Consider the following 22,770-nt stretch of genomic DNA (forward strand, 5'->3'; position numbering starts at 1 on the left):
CACCCCTTAACCTTCTTAAGCTAAATAGATTGAGCTCCTTGAGTCTCTCACTCTCAGGCAGGTTTTCTAATCCTTTAATCATTCTCATGGCTCTTCTCTGACCCCTCTCAATTTATCAATATTATTCTTGAATTGTGGGCCCCGGCAATGGACACGGGATTCCAGCAGGGGTCACATCAATGCCAAATACAGAGGTAAAATAACTTCTCTGTTCCTACTTAAGATTCCACTCTTTATGCATCCCAGGATAACATTAGCTGTTTTGGCCACAGCGTCCCACTGGGAGCTCGTGTTCAGCTGATTATCTTTTTCGGAGTCTCTTCTTCCCAGGAGTGAGTCCCCCATCCTGTAAGAATGGCCAGCACTCGTCATTCCTAGATGGACACATTTTCATTTAGCCATACGAATACACATAGTGTTTGCTTGCACCCCGTTTACCATGTGATCCACATCTGTCTGAGTCTGTGATCTGTCCTCTTCCTTATTTACCACTCCCCCAATTTTTGTGTCATCTGCAACCTTTATCAATCATTTTGTCTTCCAGGTAATTGATCAAAAGTTTAATAAAATTGTGATTCTACTCCCCATATTCTTCCTAGAAATAGCGTTATAATATGATTATAGCATATCAAAGATGTATTTTGTGCAAGATGGGTCTGGTGTGATATCATTGGAAAGGCTATAATTTGCTGAATATGATTATCTTATCTGTATGCAAGTATCATTTCTGTATCTGAAGTTAGGAACATTGACTATGTAACAATTATAAGTGGGTTTACACCTGGGGAACGCCCACCAGACAGAATGCTAAGGGGGAGCAATAGGACTTTGAAGATGCTAATCTCCCACCTTCCTGAGAAGCTTCCTGGGGTGCTAGAAACAACCTTTGACTCATGGCTGCTTTCACACTGCAGGGTCATGTGATTAAGTCACCTGTTACTAGATTCCATGATAGAATACCAGTATTTTTCCACTGGGGGTGGAAAGGAACCACAGTGGCAAACAAAGGGTTCCTACCATATGTAAAACCTATTTAAGACAGGGGACTGACTTAATCAGTGTTCAGTCTTCACTGAATCCATGCCCACGATGACTGCTGGAAACATCTAAGAAATGAAGACAAAAGTGGGGGAGAATAGCCGAGGACAGGCTGGAAAAGCCCAAGCTAAAACAATATTTAGGGTGAGAAATTACTACTTGTAACCAGTTTCTTTAGTGTATTATGCTTAGTTTACGTGTTTGTTTTATTTGTTCAGTAATCTGCTTTGATCTTTTTGCTATGTCTTATAATCACTTAAAATATATCCTTTGTAGTTAATAAATTTGTTTTTCTTTTCTCTGAAACCAGTTTGTGGAATTCATAACAGGGGGAGGGGGGACAAAAGATGTGCGTACCTTCCTCTACATTGAAGGAGGGAGCAAATTTTATGAGCTTACATTGTACAGTTCTCTGTGCAGCACAAGACAATACAATTCCCTAGCCGAGTCTTCCCATGCAGAGCTGATCTCAGCGTCTGTGTCTTTCCGCAGCTGGGTGTGTCCCTACCTGTATGTGTGTTGGAGGAGGCCTGAGGGCCTGGCTCAGCAGGACAGTGTAAGGGAGTGATGGAACAGCAGGCTCAGTGGTACCCCAGTACATCAGGGGGCACCCTGGATTGGGGAGTAACCTGTCAAAAAAAAATGCTGATAAATTAAAAGTAATGCACACTGGAAAACATAATCCCAACGATAGACACAAAATGATGGTATCTAAAGTAACTGTTACCACTCAAGAAAGAGATCTCGGGGTCATCATGGATAGTTTTCTAAAAATATCCACTTAATGTGCAGCGGCTGTCAAAAAAGAATGTTAGGAGCCCTTGGGACATCGATAGATAATAAACCAGAAAATACCATTATGCCACCATATCAGTCCATTATATACCCACTCATTGAATGCTGCATGCAGTTCTGGTCGCCACATCGCAAAAAATATATATTGGAACTGGAAAAGGACCAGAGAGGGGCCACACAAATGATTAAGCGTATGGAGCCAAAGGCCCTGATTCAGTGGGTGCTCCGGGGCTGGAGCAGCCACAGAAAAAAATTGTGGGTGCTCAGCACCCACCAGCAGCCCCATGGATGAGCGCCTCTCCCTCCCTCCCAGTGCCTGCCACCCACTGCGATCAGCTGTTCAGCGGTGTGCAGGAGGTGCTGGGGGTGAGGGGGAGGAGCAGGGGTGGGTCGAGGCAGGGGTAGGGTGGAGCATGGGTGGGGGATTGGGGGATGGGGTGGAGTGGGAATGGGTCCTGGGGCAGAGAGGAGGTCAAACACCTCCCGAGAAATGAGGAAGTCGGCACCTATGTATGAGCAATCAATTGCAGTCTGTGGGGGTTCTTGAGGCAGTTGGCCTTCCCATGCCCCAGCTCGTTACATTTAAAACATTGCCCAGCTGACTGGTCCCTGGGGAGAGGTGGGTTGCTGGAGAATGGTGTGGTGGGCTGATAAGGTATCTGGGGTTTTCCTTGGGGCATGGGGGGGCCTTGCACTGTCCCCGGTGGGAGGGTTTTGTTTCATGTTGCCCCTTCTGATATCCGCTCCAACTGCTACTAGCTTTCTTCTTTTCCGCTACCTCCACCCATGGGTTGTATTTCAGGCTGCAGCTAAGCCTCTTGCGCAGGATTAGCTGCTGCTGCCAGGGCGGGCTCGGTGGTGCCCTCCTGCACTGGAGTTGCACATGGGGTTGCAAGCGCTGGATTCAGTGCTGGCAATGGTTCTGGTGCTGGTTGCTCCACCAGGTTCCAGTTCTGGGACTGCAGTGGTTCAGCAGCACTCTTCCTAGCAGACTGTCTACACCCCACAGCCCCACTCTGCTTTCCACCAGTCTGGGTTACAACCGGCAAGGGTGACCCCAACACACCCCCACTCTCAAATTTCCCTCAAACTGAAGTGTCCAGCCTTGTCCTGGACAGCTCAGAGAAATTGGACGGTTCATTTGCTCTTTTAAACACACAAAAGCACATCACAGCTTATTAACTTAACTGAGGGGTAGATACACTCTTCCCGGCAAACACAGCACTGAGCTGATGGGTGGTAAAATAAAACACATTTATTAACAATAGGACAGAGGGAAAGTGATGTGAATGGAAAAGGAATAAACTTAGGAAGGGTTACAAGGAACTAAAAGGTTTCAGAGTAGCAGCCATGTTAGTCTGTATACGCAAAAAGAAAAGGAGTATTTGTGGCACCTTAGAAACTAACACATTTATTTGAGCATAAGCTTTCGTGAGCTACAGCTCACTGAGCTGTAGCACACGAAAGCTTATGCTCAAATAAATGTGTTAGTCTCTAAGGTGCCACAAGTACTCCTTTTCTTTAAGGAAATAAAAGTGAAAACACACAGTAAAAGTCTAAAACTTAATCTAGCAAGATGCAGGCTTCCCGTCCCCCTGTGTGTAAATGGGGCTTCCATTGTTTTCATCCCACCAGGCTTAATTTACCTAAGAGACAGGTAAATAGTTCCCCCCCCCCCGCCCCACTTCCTGCCTGGGCAGGAACTGCTCCTTCCTTTGTCTGGCCAAACACTTTCAAACACAATATCAGTGAGTGTCCATAATTCCCCCTGTAGTGTTACTACAGTCATTTCACAAAGACATTCATCACCGGCATGTCATTAGCTCTCAGAAAAGATCTTGCTCCGTACATGCTTCTAATGCAGGAATACCGTAGGCAATCAGTTGATTCAGCTGCCTATCACTTGAGGTTCAGCCCTCCTATCTTTATAGCCCAGTAAATCTTTGCAATGGATCCTTCTGAAAAGTAAAATCCAGATGGAGCTTCTCTCTCCTGTTGGGTGTAGACACTTGTCAGTGTAAGGTTTGCCTCTGCCCCTTGTTAGGTCGACGGGTCTGTGTGCTGTTTGTATGGAAATGGACATAAACATATATACCTTAGTTTGGGAGAGAGTATAATTTACATTGGCCAATTAAATTAACACAAACCGTCTTGGTAAAACTTTAATTCATCCTGTCTTAGTTCTGCCAAAAGAAAGAAAGAAAGAAAGAAAGAAAGAAAGAAAGAAAGAAAGAAAGAAAGAAAGAAAGCCCCTATTTCAACCCTCACCCTATCCCCATGACAAACTTTGTCATAACCCCAATGATACCCTTAACCGTAACCCAATGATAACCTTCACCCAATGATACTCTTATCCCTAACCGCAATGATACCACCTTGTTTCCTCTGCTCTAACCTGCTAGATCCCACTACCTTCCCACAGCTGGGTATAGGACCCAGGAGTCCTGGCTCCCAACCTCATTCTTATTCCACATGCCCAGGGCAGGTAAGGCTGGTGTTTTTCTGTGGTTGTCTTACCTGCCTTATTCCAACTCCCCTGGGCACCTAGGGAGTGAAGAAAGAGAAGGGGAGCATATCACTCTGTGGCAGGGAGGGGAGGTGTGTGTTATACACAGGTATTTCACTGTGTATCTGGGGGAATGGCTGCCAGTAACTCCACCCACAGTTCCCATGCTCCACCCAGTCTCCTGAAACAGCCCGGTTATCCTCAGCAGCAGTTAAAAATATTAGCAGTGTTGCTATTCAAGTTGTCATCTCTAGGTTCCAGAGTTAACGGTCCCCACTGGTCTGAATGGAGGTGTCTCAGGATTGAATGCAGAAATCCAGGCTACATAGGCAGGGGGGTCAATGAAGGGTGAAAGGGTTGGATCCCCCTGTTATTCACAAGCCCAATTCCCTCCCCCTGTCAGACCGTATCTCTTTCCCCTCCCCATGGAAGGTAGGGCCTGTTCCTACATCCCCACTCCACCCTCATTCTGCACCAGAGTCATCACCAGAAATGCTAGGGGCAGTGGAGACAACCCATGATCCAGCCTCGCCTCATCCTGTCTTGGCCAACCTCAGCTGCCTCCATTGCTCCGACCGAACCCTGCCTGGAGAGTGAACCCACCGGGGAAGACTTTTAGAGACGGAGCCTCCTGCCGCCACCCTCCCCAGATCTGTGGAAAATAGATGTGACCAATCCCTGAATGAGCTACTCCTGGAAACAAGAGCTGCCAAACGCTATCAGAAGGATCCATTGCAAAGATTTACTGGGCTATACAGATACATACAGCTCCCACAGCATGGAGAGCCTGGGGCCCGAGTGGGCCGGGCAGCTCCCACCAACCTCTGTTCTGCTGGCAAAAAATTGAAAACCTCTGTGCTAAATGGAAGGCAGAAATTTGGTCCCCTCCATGAGTCGCCTCTAGGGGGTGCAAATATGCTTGCTCACCCCGAACCCTGCAATGACTAGTTACTGCTCTGCTTCCAAATTCAGCAGGTGAGTAGGGCGTGACCGTTATCACTCTGCTCTGCCTGGAATTGCCCCAGCATAGGCACCTCATAAAACCAAATAAAAAAATGCAACCTCCCAGGTTACTGGGGGAATCCCCAGAGTGATTTACATTTTCCTGTTTTGTGAGCAACTGAATGCACCACGAACAGCTGGCCAAGGACAGTGCTCCAGAAAAGCTAAGCTTGCCATGGGGGTAAGGTTATCGGGGTAGTTCATAGATTCTCAGGTGAGAAGGCAGCACTGTGATAACCTACATTGTAGGTTATTGTATAACACAGGCCAGAGACCTGCCCCCAAATAACAACTAGAGTAGAGTTTTCAGAAAACCCGACAGTCTTGCTTTAAAAATTGTCAGTGGGGTGGAGAATCCACCACGACCCTCAGTGAATTCTTCCAGTGGTTAATTACTCTCACTGTGAAAAATTTACACTTTATTTCCAGTCTGCATTTGTCTAGCTGCAACTTGCAGCTATTGGATCTGCTCCACTGAAGAGCTCATTATTAAATATTTGTTCCCCATGTAGGTCTTTATAGACGGTGACCAAGTGACCCCTTAACCTTCTCTTTCCTAAGCTACATAGCTGCATTATTATGTATAATTCTGCCATTTTCATCTAGTAATGGACCAATACCATTGCCAGGATTCTTATTGTTCCTAAAACGTTTTTAAAACTCCTTCTTATTGCCCTTAATTCTGCTGGCCATAGATTTCTCCTTGTGTCCCTTGGCTTCCCTCATCAACTTTCCCTATAATCAAAGAACCTTCCCCCCCCCCCCCCCCAGCACAGCCACCAACATGCACTTCATGCACAAGAAATCTCTGCACCTGGAAGGAAACCTCTCTCACTCCTGCGCCAGACTCCCCTGTGAGCTGCCTCTGTTTGCAGCTCTCGCTGGATCTAGTCCCTCAGGAGCTCTCCTGTTAAGGTTAGCCTGAGGTGCGGGTTATAGATTGAAATGTGGCAGTGTTGTTCACCTCTTTTCTTTCTTTCTCTCTCGTCCCAAACCAAGACGGGGTGAATTTACGGTCTCACAAGCTGGCTTGGCGGATTTATTTCCCCTTGGTAAATACCTCATTTGTTTTTAAGTGCCCTGCGGGTGTGTCCATCCATTGATAAGGGAACCCCGGCACTCTGGTCCTATCACAGTTTGACTCATTGCATTCCACCTCCCAGAATTAGCCCGAGGATTTTGATGGGATGGAAAAGTCTCTTTTTCAGTTTCTCTTCCAAACATGCTCAGGAACCTCTCTTCCCTAAACGGGACATAGAACCCAGGAGTCCTGACTCCCAACACCCCCACACACACACACACATACTCTCTAAGCAGTAGATCCCACTCCCAGAACTCCATTATGGCATTATAAATACTTTCAGGGTAGGGGGACTCTACCAATTCAACCAGATCTCTTTCTGAACCAACATTGTTAAATCTGTGTATAATATACCTCTTTCTTTCTGTCTTTCTGCACAGTCTTTCCTTTTTAGTCTTTGGTTTTTTAAAACCTGTTCTCAAGATATAAAATAGTTGCAAATCCCCAGGAGCCAGGGCTTGAACCCCAGTGTCCAGGCCAAATTGTGACTCACTCATTCCCATTTTGAGTCCCTGGCTCCGTCTCAGTGCTGGGTGAGCCATTCCCATGAGGTCTCGCTGTGTGGCTGTTCTCCAGCTGCTCGCCCCAGAGGTGGCTGCTTCTTGGTGCCAGATGGGGATCTCTGTACAGACAGTGGAAATTTCTGAGGGGTGTATCCCCACACACCCTTCTGCCCCCCCATACCTCCTCATCCCCTGGGCTCTTCTCTTTCCCCAGGTACCCAGGGACTGTCTCTCCCTATGTGTCTTTGCAGCGCCCAGTCCGACGTGCGGCCCCCTATCTCTATCAGTACCAGAGAAACCCAATACACACATCAGATAAATTGTGTGGTCAGAGTGCTTTTTATTCCATACTTTCTGATCTTTTCATTTCGATTAACCTCTTAAAAGGGAGGAGCATTAATATCTGGGGGAAATTCCTTTGTGGGGAGGCGCATCGATTCTATATCCCTTGGAGTATTGAAATTAAGAGTGAATTCCCTTTCTAAAACCACATGCCAGCTCACCTGTCAGATATGGGCTGGATGGGGAACCCCTCAATTCCCTTTATAAGTGACACATGCTTTCTCAGCTGCTCTAAAGGCCAGGGAGTGGGTGGCCTGGGGGTTAGCACTAGGCATGGGCCAGAGGAACCAGGTCAGGCTGGAATGCCAGGAGTGAGAATCAAGAGAGAAATCAAACGGCAGGGATCAAGGGTCTGTTACCAAGAATACCAGGAGGTCCGGTTCAGAGAGCCAAAGCAGGAGCCTTAGAGCTCTCTCTGAGAGAGCGCAGGAGCGGAGCTTATACCCCAGTCGGGGTTCATGGCCCCCAGTCCTAGCTGCTCTCTGCAAGCTACTTGGTGGAAGACTTGAGTGTAATTGTTCCCAGGTCCTCTGCGGACTGGGGTTCAAGACCCCTATGACCTGACAGCTATCAGATATGGGGTGGTATGTTCCCTTTGTAACAGACACACACTAGCTCAGCCAGCAGGTAGGGCTTGGATGGAGGATTCCCTTTATCAGGGTTTCCCCTGAACTCTGGGGTACAGATGTGGGGACCCGCATGAAAGACCCCCTAAGCTTATTTCTACAGCTTAGGTTAAAAACTTCCCCAAGGCACAAATTCCTTTCCTTGTCCTTGGACGGCATGGCTGCCACCACCACGTGATTTACACAAAATTTCAGGGAAGGGTCACTTGGAATCCCTATTCCCCCCCCCTCAAAATCCCCCCAAACCCCTTCACCCCTTTCCTGGGGAGGCTTGAGAATAATATACCAACGAATTGGTTAGCAATGTGAGCACAGACCAGACCCTTTGTCTTCGGGACAATGAAAATCAATCAGGTGCTTAAAAGAAGAACTTTATTTATAAAGAAAAAGTAAAAGAATCACGCCTGCAAAATCAGGATGGAAGGTAACTTTACAGGATCAATGAAAAGATTTAAAACACAGAGGATAACCTAATGCATTTCCTTGCCTTACTTACAATTTCTGTGATTTTAGATGGATTATTGCAGGTATATTTTCAGGAGATGTTGTACCTGCTTGGCCTCTCTCTCCGTCCATAGAGGGAACAACAAAGAGAGAGCTACAAACAAATCCTCCCCCCACAGATGTGAAAGTATCTTCTTTCCTCATTGGTCCTTCTGGTCAGGAGCTAACTAGGTTATTAGACCTACTTAACCCCTTACAGGTAAGGCGATTCAGTCCAGCTGCCAAGGAGGGATTTTACGGTACACTTCTCTCTATATTTATGACACCCTTTCTAAGATGGCTAGCTCAGCCATCACATATGGGCTGAAGGGAGGCCTGGGTTGGGCCATCTGGGCTGTGCCCTGCATGAGGCTAGCCTGGAGGACTGCAGTGATCCCTTGTGGCTGTGCTCTTAGCACCATCCCTGCCATGGGTTCAAATCCTCCCTGATCCCTAAGGGGTGGAGGGGAACTTAAATTATCTTGGGGCTTGGGTTGGTCACGGTCTGCAATTCTCAGCACAGCCAGATGGGGGTGCTGCAGGGCTAAGTCACCTTGTCCCCCTATCTCCGTGGGCTTGCCCAGGGTCTGTGCATGCTGCCCCCACCCCACATTCTCCCAGGCACAAGCCTATTGCATCAGAGGTTTGATGGGGCAATGGGGCAGCAGCTGATGCAGCAGCACATGAGGTAGTGAGGCTAGGAGGATGGAGGCCCCCCACAAGCCAATGCAGTGCCGGTGTCTGGGTGTGCGGTGGGGAAACTGAGGCAGGGAAGATGGAAAGGGAAAAGCAGGCCAGAGAAGTGGAGCTGCAGGGGAAACAGGCCAGGAAAGATAATTACAGACAGTGGAGGAAAAGGAAATAACAGTCCCTTCCTGAAAGCAGAGAGATATTTTGGCATCCAGAAGAGGAGGGTAAGGAGGCCTTGAAGGAGCCTGTGGGGTGGCTGGCAAAGAGCCGAAGAGCGGGATAAAGAGGTGGGGGCGGAGAATAGAAGGATATAAGGACACAGTCTGGCATTGAAGCAGGTGGGAGAGGGAGGCTACGGCTTGATTGCTTCTGTGTGTGTGTGTCCCTGCTCCCCCTGCTGGAGGGATGGGCCTTGCTCTGTCTGTGTGCATGCACGTGTGTGTGTGTGTGTGTGTGTGTGTGTGTCCCTGCTGCCCCCTGCTGGAGGAAATCAGGACCCTTTGCACCCTCATTAGCATTAGCAGCATTTGCACAGGCTCAGTTGGGATCAGGGCCATGCACCCATCTGAGGCAGTGATGAGCTGAACCCCCATCTGGAAGGGGCTTTCATGGGGGCCTGGAGGGAGGCGCTGGGGCACAGGGGGTGCATCTCACAGGATCATGGGGACAGCTGCAGTGAGGAGAAGCATGGCAGGCAGAGCCGGCGCCAGGCAATGACTTAGGGCCCCGAACAGCCCAAGCAGGCCCCTTATTTGCTTTGCCTGTTTTAATGTTGTGTGGGTGGGGGAGGCCCCCAAAATATTCCTTAGGACCCCCAATGGGCTAGCACTGGCACTGTTGCACGGCATGACAGACATGCTACTAATGGTGAAGGATAGGGTGGGAATGTATCCCTGGATCCATTCGGCGTAGGGGGGCAGCAGGATGTAGACCCCTGGGCGGTTGGGGTTCCCGCATTCCACGCCCCAGCTCACCACCCCGGCCAAGAGCCACACGCTGTCGCATTCGCAGACCAAGGGTCCCCCGGAGTCGCCCTGCAGACAGCAGAACAATGGGGTCAATTCCTGGTATGTCCTCGAGGGGGCGCTGGCTCTGATCCGGGCCCAGGACAGGGGACTGGCCGGCTCAGGAGGGCGGGAATGGGACATGGGACTTTTCCCTTCTAGGGGGCACCAGCTCTTGCCCCAGGGAGGGGGACTGGCTGGCTCAGGGTGGGCGGGGAAAGGGACGTGGGGCCTGTTCCCTTCTGGGTGGCACTGGCTCCAATCTGGGATTGACTGCCATGGGGGGGAGGGAGTCAGGGAATAGGATACAGGGTCTCACCTGACACGAATCTTTCTCCCCTTGCGGATACCCTGCGCAGATCATATCCTCCTTGATGGGATCGATCTCCTGAGGGTCGTCCGCGTATGAGCCGATTTTGAAGAGGCTGTTGCAGGCGTCTCTGTCTATCAGGGGCACCTGCACCTCTTGCAGCGTTTTGGGGGCTGTCAGGCTCCCTGAGGACAGACAGATGAACAGGGCCGAGTCACCCCCCATGGAGACAAGCCTTTCCACAGCTTCAGACCTCAATCGGCGGAGCATTGCCGGACAGCTCGTCCCCAGCCACTGATGGGACTCCGGCACCAGCACTGCTCTGTGCTGAGCAGCAGGGGGAGCCCTTGACCCTCATGGTTGCGTGGATCTGCCCAACTCCCCACCTTCCTGCGGAGCTATCCTGGAGGTGTCTCTCCCTGCCTCAGTTTCCACATCTGTAAAATGGGGATAACAATCCCAACCTCCTTTGTAAAGCTCCTTGGAGATCTACGGGATGGACAGAACTAGGTACGAGCCAGTGATGTGTTAATACTAAAGGATCAAAACCAGGCTCAGTTGCTCCCACCTCCCCACCAGCGGAGGGACCCGCTTCGGGCATGAAACCGCCGGACGCGGGCATCAGTAGAGATCCATGCACAGAGCCCTAGCACCAGCCAAATCCCAGGCCGCAGCAGGATGCGCAAAGCTGCCACAGACTCTCACCCAGTGCAAAATCAGGGACCGTAACTAGGCGTGGAAATTGGAGGGTGCGAAGACAAAGAAGGATGACAGTGGAGATTTCACTAGAAACTCACGAGACCCATGGTTTTCAAACGGCGGGTTGTGACCCAGTACCGCGTCGCGGAATGTCAGGCCCTGGGTCGCGGCAGCTCTGGTCAGCTCCGCCGACCGGGCCGTTAAAAGTCCCTTCGGCGGTGCTGCCCGGCTAAGGCAGGCTAGTCCCCGTCTGTTCTGACACCGCGCTGTGCCCCGGAAGCGGCCAGCAGCAGGTCCAGCTCCTAGGCGGGGGGGCCATGGGGCTCCGTGCGCTGCCCCCGCCCCGAGCACCGGCTCCGCACTCCCATTGGCCAGGAACCGGCTGCCACAGACTCTCCTAGGAGCCCGACCTGCTGCTGGCCGCTTCTGGGGTGCAGCGCGGTCCGCGGTGTGAGGACAGGCAGGAAGCCTGTATCTGCACCCCCGCTGCGCTGCTGACTGGGAGCCGCCCAAGGTAAGCCTGTGCCCCAATCCCCTGCCCCAGCCCTGAGCCCCCCCCAACCCGGAGCCCCCTCCTGCACCCCAAACCCCTCATCCCCAGCCCCACCCCAGAGCCTGCACCCCCAGCCCAGAGCCCTGACCCCCTCCCCTACCCCAACCCCCTCCCCCAGCCCTGAGCCTCATCCCACACCCTGAACCCCTCACTCCCAGCCCCACCCTGCTGCCCTCACCCCCATACCCCAAACCCCTCCTCCCCAGCTCCATTGGGTCGCGGGCATCAACAATTTTCTTCAACCAGGTCGCCAGAAAAAAAGTTTGAAAGCCCCTGCGCTCGACTGCTGCAGCTCCAGGCACAGAGCTAGCACGCTAGCAGATTCCCTCGCTGCTGTGTGGATGTGGGAAACTAAAGCCTGACCGTGCTCAGTGTAAGATCAGAGGCTGTGATCGAGAAGTGGAAAGTAAGTGCTGTCCAAAGCCAGACAGGAAGGGCAAGCCAGCTCGCTACGGAGCAACTGGGCATGCACGCAGAGCGAAATTTGCAAAGCCAAAGCAGGCTTTCGCCAAAGGCAGAATCAGTGGGGCTAATATCCAAGAGGTGGAAATACTGGAGGCGTAAGCAAGCAGCACACTAGGTGGCTGCAAATCGATGCATCCAACTGTAAGCAGTGTCAGGATGAGCTCCGCCCTGACATCTGGTGGTGAGGTGTGGCAAGTTGTGGAAAAGAACTTCAGGGGCCGATCTCATTTGCATAGGCACACCCACCCCACCTAGAATGAGACCATAGCTGCCCAAATGGTCACTTTGGCTGCTGTGGGATCCCCAGTGTCTCTGTTATTGGGGCAGGAAGAATAAAATGTTATTACCCTGATTATGGGAACTGTGTTTGGAACTGTACTTGGCCTTTTGTTATGATGGAGGGACTCACCATCAACTAAGTAGCACTCGCTAGGCAAGGGTCATGGGTTCCAAAACTGTGTGAATGGAGAGAGGCTGGGGACAAGTATTAATACTTGGTGGCATGGGTCCTTTGGTGAGGGCTTTACATGCTAATTGCACTTCCTCCTCTCTCCACTGTGGACTATCAGAGCTAATTTTGATTCTATGAGGAGTCTAGTTACAGGCTGCTGAGCTCACTTTGGGCTAATGGTGCACCAGCACTGAGGCTCCCCTACTACAAGCTGAATTCACCTAAGAGCTGAAATCACTGAGCGCTGTGTTAAGTAGTGGGGGAGCCTGAAGATATATTGTGGAGCAGTTTGTAGGACGGCAGGAGCTGCTTGTGGGCCGCGGAGCTGAGCGAAGCAGTTCGTGGGGTGCAGAGCGGAGCCCTATGGAGCTGTGGGGTGGTCAGCTCCAGATCATGTAAGGTGCCTCTTACCCCTGACACCGATCTCCACCTAGGGGGGGAGGTAAAGCTCTGCAGATAAACTTTCAAACTCTGGGGCTGCCCTGACCAGGGACAGAGACTTTTGGGTCATTGGACTTTTGGGACTTTGGGTGATTTGGGGTTGCTGGACTCAAGAACCAAAGGGAAAGGACATGCCCCAATTTGCTTGGGGTGGGTTTTTTGCTCATGGGTTGTGTTATGAATCCTGTTGGTGGTGTTTCCCCAACATAATGCCACATTTTTTCTCTCTGTTATTAAAAGGCTTTTTGCTACACTCAGACTATGTGCTTGCGAGGGGGGAAGTATTGCCTCTTGGAGGCGCCCAGCGGGGGTCTATATATTTGTCCCAGGTCACTGGGTGGGGGCTCGAGCTGGTTTGCATTGTGTTATTGGAATGGATCCCCTAGATATTGAACCCGGCCCTTGTTGCTGCCAACTCTGATGGGCAGAAGGGTTACGCAACGATCACGCCGCAGGGTCACACTGACTGCATGACAGGGGTAAAGCAGGGGTGGGAACTGGAAAATGAAAGGCGGGTCCAAAGCCCAAAGAGGAATGATGGTGGAAATTAGCTAGCAATTGGCTAGCCTGCTATGGATCCATGCACAGAACAGACACAGGAACAGGTTATCTTGCCACAGGAAGATGTACAAAACTAAAACAATCTCTCACCCAATGCAAGATTAGGGGCTTTAAAGGTTAGGGTTAAGGCTAGGGTTGGGGGTAGAGTAGAAGTTATCTCTCTGCTTTCAGGAAGGGGCTGTTATTTCCTTTTCCTTCACTCCCTTTAGTTATTTATAGAGGCCGGTAGGGGCTTTGTGCTGGGAGAGAAGCTGAGCCCTGATTAGGAGGAAGGGCTTCTCTGACTAGGGGTCCTATAAAGGTAGCCAGCCAGTCAGGGAAGGGTACAGCCAGCAAACAGAGCTGTGAACAGGGGAGTTGGAGTGGGAGTTCTGTTGGAGGAGTTTAGGGGGAAGACTAAGAGAGGCAGGAGGAGGAACAGCCAGGCTAGTGAAGGGAGTGGGGGTGGTCTGGCAGTGTGGTGGTGCTCGTGGGGGGTTTGTTTTGCTGTGGGTGGTGGTGTTTTGCTTTGGTTTGTGTTTCCCGGACTAACAGGACTCAGGTGAGAAGGCGAAGACAGAGAGGCAGCAGTGGGAGTGACCCAAGCAGTGGAAGACACAATGAAGATGAGTGGATGTGGAAGCTGTGGCACGTACATGATCCTGGAGGGGGGACCTGGAAAGAGTTTCGTCTGCATGAAGTGCCGCCTGATAGAGCTGATGGAAGAGAAGATCTGAGGTCTGGAGATGCAGGTGGAGACTCTGGTTGAGTTTAGAAGGGGGTTCGAGCGGATGGTGGAGCAAAGACATGAGGAGGCTGAAGGGGAAAGCTCAGACTTGCAGATGGAAGCAGGACCGAAGAACTCTGAGGGGAGACTGCTGAGTGAGGAAAGTAGTCAGTGGAAGCATGTGACTAAGAGAACCAGGCAGAGGAAAAGACAGGCTAGTGAAGGAGAAATCGAGCTTTGCAGAGTTGGAAAATGAAGAAGGGGCACAGCAGGTGGTCACTGAAGGTGAGAGGGCAAGGAAGAAGAGAAGAGCAACTAGTCCTATAGGAAGAGGGGAAGAGTCAGTGGAGATAACAACACCAAATATGAGCCCCAGGGGGATACGGGATGGGTTGCAGAGGATTGCAAGGGAGAATAGGAATCGAGAGGACTTGCAGCCAGAGGGAATAGTGGGGAGGGATAGCTCAGTGGTTTGAGCACTGGCCTACTAAACCCAGGGCTGTAAATTCAATCCTTGAGGGGGCCATTTAGGAATGGGAGCAAAAATTGGGGATTGGTCCTGCTTTGAGCAGGGGGGTTGGACAAGATGACCTCCTGAGGTCCTAATCTTCTATAATTCTATGAACAGGGGATAGACAGGAGAATAGCACTGTCACCAGGAAAAGGCAGGTCTATGTGACTGGGGACTCCTTACTGAGAAGAATAGACAGGCCTGTAACAAGAGCTGATCCAGAGAACAGAAGGGTGGGCTGTCTGCTGGGTGCTAAGTTATGGGATGTGGACCTGAGGCTGAAGAGGATCCTAACAGGAGCGGGAAAGAATCCACTGATCGTCCTTCATGTGGGAACAAATGATACTGGTAGATTCTCCCTGGAATGTATCATGGGAGACTATGCCAGGCTGGGGAAGACGCTAAAGGAAATTGAGGCTCAGGTCCTGTTCCTAGAGAAGGGCAACAAAGGTGTGACAAGATTATGCTGCTCAACAGATAGCTCAGGCAGTGGTGCTATAAGGAGGGCTTTGGGATGTATGGCCACTGGGAGGCATTCCTGGACAGAGGACTGTCCTCTCCGGATGGACTTCATCTGAGTAGGGAAGGAAATAGGCATCTAGGATGGAGGCTGGCACAACCGATCAAGAGAGCTTTAAACTAGGAATCTGGGGAAGATGGTTGGGAGATGTCCTGGTAATCTCCATGCTGGATTTTAACTTTGAGAGGGAAGAAAACGAAGTAAGAAAGGATACAGCCGTGGGTAGGAGAATGGACATAAGGCAGAAGGGCCGTGTGGATACAAGCCTAACAGGTCATACTGGCTGTAGAATGATCATGCCCAATCGGGTAAGGAATGTGAGCGAGGCCAAACAGCAAAAATGAAGATGTTTGTACACCAATGCGAGGAGCCTAGGTAACAAAATGGAGGAACTAGAGCGACTGGTGCAGGAAGTGAAACCAGATATTCATAGGGATAACAGAAACATGGTGGAATAGCAGTCACGACTGGACTACAGGTATTGAAGGGGATGTGCTGTTTAGGAAAGACAGAAGTAAAGGCAAAGGTGGTGGAGTAGCATTGTCTATCAATGATGAGGTAGACTGTAAAGAAATAAGAAGCGATGGAATGGATAAGACAGAGTCCGTCTGGGCACAAATCACATTGGGGAAGAAAACTACTCGAGCCTCCCCCGGAATAGTGCTTGGGGTGTGCTACAGACCGCCGGGACCCGATCTGGATATGGATCGAGCCCTCTTTAATGTTTTTAATGAAGTAAATACTAATGGGAATTGTGTGATCATGGGAGACTTTAACTTCCCAGATATAGACTGGAGGACAAGTGCTAGTAATAATAATCGGGCTCAGATTTTCCTGGATGCGATAGCTGATGGATTCCTTCACCAAGTAGTTGCTGAACCGACTAGAGGGGATGCCATTTTAGATTTGGTTTTGGTGAGTAGTGAAGACCTCATAGAAGAAATGGTTGTAGGGGACAACCTTGGTTCCAGTGATTATAAGCTAATTCAGTTCAAACTAAATGGAAGGATAAACAAAAATAGATCTGTGACTAGGGTTTTTGATTTCAAAAGGGCTCACTTTAATAAATTAAGGACATTAGTTAGGGAAGTGGATTGGACTGAAGAATTTGTGGATCTAAAGGCAGAGGCGGCCTGGGATTACTTTAAGTCAAAGCTGCAGAAGCTATCAGAAGCCTGCATCCCAAGAAAGAAAAAATTCACCGGCAGGAGTTGTAGACCAAGCTGGATGAGCAAGCAGCTCAGAGAGGTGATTAAGAAAAATCAGAAAGCCTACAGGGAATGGAAGATGGGAGGGATCAGCAAGGAAAGCCACCTTATTGAGGTCAGAATATGTAGGGATAAAGTGAGAAAGGCCAAAAGCCATGTAGAGTTGGACCTTGCAAAGGGAATTAAAAGCAATAGTAAAAGGTTCTATAGCCATATAAATAAGAAGAAAACTAAGAAAGAAGAAGTGGGACCGCTAAACACTGAGGATGGAGTGGAGGTCAAGGATAATCTAGGCATGGCCCAATATCTAAACAAATACTTTGCCTCAGTCTTTAATGAGGCTAATGAGGAGCTTAGGGATAATGGTAGGACGACAAATGGGAAGGAGGATATGGAGGTAGATATTACCACATCCGAGGTAGAAGCCAAACTTGAACATCTTAATGGGACCAAATCGGGGGGCCCAGATAATATTCATCCAAGAATATTAAAGGAACTGGCACATGAAATTGCAAGCCCGTTAGCAAAAAATTTTAATGAATCTGTAAACTCAGGGGTTGTACCGTATGACTGGAGAATTGCTAACATAGTTCCTATTTTTAAGACGGGGAAAAAAAGTGATCCGGGTAACTACAGACCTATTAATTTGACATCTGTACTATGCAAGGTCTTGGAAAAAATGTTGAGGGAGAAAGTAGTTAAGGACATTGAGGTCAAGGGTAATTGGGACAAAATACAACACGGTTTTACAAAACGTAGATCATGTCAAACCAACCTGATCTCCTTCTTTGAGAAGGTAACAGATTTTTTAGACAAAGGAAAAGTAGTGGATCTAATTTACCTCGATTTCAGTAAGGCATTTGATATGGTTCCACAAGGGGAATTATTAGCTAAATTGGAAACGATGGGGATCAATATGAAAATTGAAAGGTGGATAAGGAACTGGTTAAAGGGGAGACTACAATGAGTCACACTGAAAGGTGAACTGTCAGGCTGGAAAGAGGTTACTAGCGGAGTTCCTCAGGGATTGGTTTTGGGACCAATCTTATTTAATCTTTTTATTACTGACCTTGGCACAAAAAGTGGGAGTGTGCTAATAAAGTTTGCGGATGATACACAGCTGGAAGGTATTGCCAATACAGAGAAGGACCGGGATATCACCCAGGAAGATCTGGATGACCTTGTAAACTGGAGTAATAGTAATAGGATGAAATTTAATAGTGAGAAGTGCAAGGTCATGCATTTAGGGATTAATAACAAGAATTTTTGTTATAAACTGGGGACACATCACTTGGAAGTAACAAAGGAGGAGAAGGACCTCGGAGTATTGGTTGATCACAGGATGACTATGAGCCGCCAGTGTGATATGGCCATGAAAAAAGCTAATGCGGTCTTGGGATGCATCAGGCGAGGTATTTCCAGTAGAGATAAGGAGGTGTTAGTGCCGTTATCCAAGGCCCTGGTATGATCTCACCTGGAATACTGTGTGCAGTTCTGGTCTCCCATGTTTTAAGAAGGATGAATTCAGAATGGAACAGGTACAGAGACAGGCTACTAGGATGATCCGAGGAATGGAAAACCTGTCTTATGAAAGGAGACTCAAAGAGCTTGGCTTCTTTAGCCTAACCAAAAGAAGGCTGAGAGGAAATATGATTACTCTCTATAAATATATCGGAGGGATAAATACCATGGAGGGAGAAGAATTATTTAAGCTCAGTACCAATGTGGACACAAGAACAAATGGATATAAACTGGCCATCAGGAAGTTTAGACTTGAAATTAGGCAAAGGTTTCTAACCATCAGAGGAGTGAAGTTCTGGAACAGCCTTCCAAGGGAAGCAGTGGGGGCAAAAGACATATCTGGCTTCAAGACTAAGCTTGATAAGTTTATGGAAGGGATGATATGATGGGATATCCTAATTTTGGCAATTAATTGATCTTCGACTATTAGCAGTAGATATGCCGAATGGCCTGTGATGGGATGTTAGATGGGGTGGGATCTGAGTTACTACAGAGAATTCTTTCCTGGGTATCTGCATGGTGAGTCTTGCCCACATGCTCATGGTTTAGCTGATCACCATATTTGGGGTTGGGAAGGAATTTTCCTCAAGGGCAGATTGGCAGAGCCCTGCGGGTTTTTTGCCTTCCTCTGCAGCGTGGGGCACAGCTCACTTGCTGGAGGATTCTCTGCACCTTGAAGTCACCATGATTTGAGGACTTCAATAGCTCAGACATAGGTTAGAGGTTTCTTACAGGAGTGGGTGGGTGAGATTCTGTGGCCTGCATTGTGCAGGAGGTCAGACTAGATGATCATAATGGTCCTTTCTGACCTTAAAGTCTGTGATTCTATGATCTTTAGGTGTAGGGTGAGCATAACTGTTAACTTGAAGGTCTAGGATGAGGGTTATTGGTGGGGTACAGCAAGATTTAGTGTTTGTGTTAGGGTTAAGGTGAGTTAAGTTTCATGGTTAATAGAGAAGGGTTAAAGTGTTCGTGTTAAGGTTGTGTTAGGGTTAGAATTAAGGGTTAGGGTTAAATGAAAAGGTTCGATTTAGGTAGGTTTGGAATGATTCAGTTTTGATCGGTAACTGTCAATTTCACCAAGCACACACAAAGGGAAGACAAAATATTTCCACTGATAATAACTGAAATTTACATAGAGGCAAGGTAAGGAAAGTGCCGCTTGAGAACTTATTGTAGTCACACCTTAATGCGTATAAAACAGGTGGTAATGAACGCTACATAGAGCACGTAGTGACAGTTCTGCTAAAACAGCTGGTGTCTGCATTCCCGGGACACGTGCAGCAGGTAATTATGCAGCGTTAATAAAGCTTTCACCTTATGAATCTCATCATCTACTGGAATTAAATAATTATTGTCTGACTCTCCCCCTATAATTTCCCACAACTGTGAACATTTAAATTGATAAAAATGGGGGGAAATGCTTAAAAATAAACATTAATATCATCCATCTAAATTATAAAAAAAAAGTCAAATTCTGCCAAACCTAAATATGATCAGGGACCATAAAGTTTAGGACTGGGGTTAGGGTTAGGGTATAGTGTTATCTTTAGGTGTAGGGTGAGCGTAACTGTTAACCTGAAGTTTAAGAAAGCGGGTTATTGGTAGGGGGTAAGGTTAGGGTAAGTGTTAGGATTACTCTAACACTTGTTCGAGGTTAAGGTTGTGTTAGGGTGAGAATTCCGTGGTAGGGTTGAGTTTAAGGGTTAGATTCAGTGTTGAAAGTTAAGATTAGTGGTTAGGGTTAGGGTTAAATTTAAGGGCTAGAGATAAGATTAAGGTTAAAGGTTAGGATTAAGGGTTAGTGTATAGCTTTAGCGGTCGGGTAAGCATTTACATTAAATTTAAGGTTAACTTTTAGGGTTGGGACTGGGGTCAGGCTTATGTTTAGGGGTAAGGGTATATCAGGGGTAGAGAGCTAGATTTTTATTTAGATTAGCATTGCAGTTAAAGTAGGGTTATGCTTATCTAGGATTTACGGTTGGTGTTGCAGTTAAAAATAAGGTTAGGGGAGTAGGGGTAGGGGTATAACAGGGGTATAGCGCTAGATTTTGACTTAGGGTTAGTAATGCCCTTAACGGGGCTAGGGTTATGGCTAGGGTTAAGGGTGTACCTGTGGTATAATGTTAGAGTTTGATTTACTGTTAGCATTGAAGTCAATCGTAGGGTTATGGTTAGAGTTAAGGGTATAGCAGGGGTATAGTGACAGATTTTGATTTAGGGTTAAGGTCAAGACTTAAGTTTTATGGTTAATAGTTAAGGATTAATAGTTAGGCTTAAGGATTATGTTGGAGATAAGGTTGTGTTAGGTTTAAAAGTAAGGGTTAAGGGTTATGGTTAAATTTAAAGGTTAGATCAGGGACCATAAAGGTTAGGGTGGGGGTGGGAGCTAGAGTATGGTGTTATCTTTAAGGGTAAGGTGAGGATAACTGTTAATCTGAATATTAAGGATAAGGGCTATTGTAGGGGGAAAGGATGGGGTAGGTTTAGTGTTGGGGTAGGGTTAAGGGTGGGAGTTAAGGTTATGTAGGGTAAGAATTAAGGATTAGGGTTGAGTTTAAGGGTTTAGATTTAGGGTTAAGTATTAAGATTGAGTGGCTAGGGTTAGGGTTAAGGGATAAAGATAGGGTTCAGGTTAAAGGTTAGGGTTAGCATAGAGTTTTAGGTTTAGCTGGAGGGTGAGCATTTAAATTAAATGTAGGGTTAAGTTTTAGGTTGGGGGTGGAGGTTTGGGGTCTGATTTGGGTTAAGGTTATATGTGGGTCATGGTGCTTGATTTTGATTTAGGGTTATCATTACAGTTCAAAGTAGGGTTAGGGTTCAGGTGAGTATTAGGAATTAGGGTTAGGGGTTATGGTTAAGATTATGGAAGAATTATGCCCCAAAGCAGTTTTCCAGTCAACATTCAGGGGACCCCTAGAACCTCCTCCCCAATTAACCCCCAAAGTCCTACCATTTCCCCACAGCCCCCCATTCACCCCCTCACCTTCGTACTTAGTGTTACCCCAGCCGGTCACCCAGCACTCCATGCCCGTGGGGAACTCCACAGAGGAGGCTGGAAGGCAGATGGGGCGGATAACTCTGTTGAAGTTCACAGGGGTTTCCAACTCCACCAGTGCAATGTCACCGCTGGACCTGATATCAGTGTAGTTGGGATGGCGGTAAATATTCTTGATGGGAAAAGATACCAGACTTTCAGAGGGGTTCAGGAGCTGATATTCCCCTAGGTTCACATGATAGGCAGACTTGTCCCTGCAATGTACAAAAGGAATATAAAGGTGGTTCACCCAGCAATCAGATGCAGCCAACTCTGGGGTAGGGCAGCTGGGTACCAGCTGCATAATGACAACTGATGGGGATGGCTATCCTGAGGCGGAGATGCAGCTGCCTCTGGGGCAGGGCAGCTGGGGAACAGCAGCCCATAACACCACACAGGGCTGGCTCGCCTGGCAATGAGATGCAGCCATCTCTGGGGTGGGACAGCTTGGTAATGGCCGTACAGTGACGCTGCATGGGGATGGTTCACCTGGCACTGAGAAGCAGCTGCCTCTGGAATGTGGCAGCTAGGGAACAGCCGCACAGGGATGGCTCCCACCTGGGTTACTCACCCATTGAAGCAATGAGCTGCCGACACCACCCAGCTCTCAGCAATGAGGGACCCTCCGCAGACATGGTTGCTGCCTTCACGGATGCTGACCTGCCAGGGCCAGGACCCATTCTTGGCATCATTACCCCCCACAATGCGGGGAGATTCCATTGGCTGCTCACAAGCTGGGGAGAAAGGTGGGGAGCAGAGTGAATAGAACCCAGGAGTCCACACTCCCAGCCCCCCCTGCTCTAACCCACTAGACCCCACTCCCCTTCCAGAGCTGGGGAGAGAACCCAGGAGTCCTGGCTCCTGGTTGCCTGGCACATAACCTCTATCTTGTTTTCCCTCCCCAACGTCTGTCTCCCCACCCATGTGGTCTCACTTCTAAGGGCTGTTTCCCAGGTCCCCAGCCAACCACTCACCTTCCAGCATGGGCAGCTCCAGCAGCAGCCGAATGGCCAGCAGGAAGATTAGACCTCTCATGACCCACGGCCCTCCAGCTGCAACTGGGACAGAATCCTGAATGGGACAGGGAAAGTTGAGGGGAGGGAAATACAGATACACCCAGTTTCGTAAACAGAGGTATGAAAATAAAGAGCAGGTGGTGACAGGTAACAAGGGGAACTTTCCTTCCGAGAGCTGGGGAGAGAACCCAGGTGTCCTCGCTCCCAGCTTCCCCTCCTCTAGCCCACTAGACTTTACTCCCCTCCCAGAGCTGGGCATAGAACCCAGGAGTCCTAACTCCCCCCATGTTCTAACCCACCAGACCCCACTCCCCTCCCAAAGGTCATTCATTGAGTTATTTCCTTGTTTCTGTCTCACTCCATTAAACCTGAAACAGTTTGTTCAAAGCAAATACAAGGTTTAATATTTAAACCCAGATGGAGTTGAACTCCTCTGTTAGTCACAAGCTCTGCTCACTCCTGTCTCGCAGCCCCCTACTGTGCCAGCCCTGGGCTCCCAGTCGTGTGATCTCCGGGTGGAGATATTCATTGACCCTTTGCTGCTTCTATCTAGTCCCCTTGCTTCGGTTGGTTCTTCCCCCAAAGCCAGAAAGCCATCTACTGTGTATTGGTGCTCACTTGTTCAATGCCATTAATCCTATAGGAGAGGACTGTGGGCTAGTGGGTTGGCGGAGGGGGTGCTGGAATTCAGGACTCCTGGG

General features: G+C 48.8%; 1 protein-coding gene across 1 annotated transcript; it reads right to left on the reverse strand.

Annotated features, from left to right (window-relative positions):
• Positions 1-8,279: 8,279 nt before the first annotated feature.
• LOC141988448 (serine protease 27-like) lies at positions 8,280-22,224 on the reverse strand. The gene is made up of 5 exons (XM_074954240.1): positions 22,028-22,224; positions 21,625-21,787; positions 21,003-21,268; positions 10,390-10,565; positions 8,280-10,100 (listed from the first exon to the last, which is right to left on the reverse strand). The coding sequence occupies exons 1-5, from the start codon at positions 22,086-22,088 to the stop codon at positions 9,717-9,719; spliced, it is 1,050 nt and encodes a 349-aa protein (XP_074810341.1). The 5' UTR covers positions 22,089-22,224; the 3' UTR covers positions 8,280-9,716.
• Positions 22,225-22,770: the final 546 nt, after the last annotated feature.

This window comes from Natator depressus, chromosome 6 (assembly GCF_965152275.1).
Source record: "Natator depressus isolate rNatDep1 chromosome 6, rNatDep2.hap1, whole genome shotgun sequence".
NCBI lineage: Eukaryota > Metazoa > Chordata > Testudines > Cheloniidae > Natator > Natator depressus.

What these genes read in the sequence shown, in the direction of transcription:
- LOC141988448 (XM_074954240.1), bottom strand. Translation starts at nt 22,088, where the DNA reads ATGAGAGGTCTAATCTTCCTGCTGGCCATTCGGCTGCTGCTGGAGCTG. An exon ending in GCAGCTCATTGCTTCAATGG is followed by an intron (nt 21,269 to 21,624) that starts GTGAGTAACCCA and finishes TGTACATTGCAG; the next exon opens with GGACAAGTCTGCCTATCATG. An exon ending in GGGTAACACTAAGTACGAAG is followed by an intron (nt 10,566 to 21,002) that starts GTGAGGGGGTGA and finishes GTCTGTCCTCAG; the next exon opens with GGAGCCTGACAGCCCCCAAA.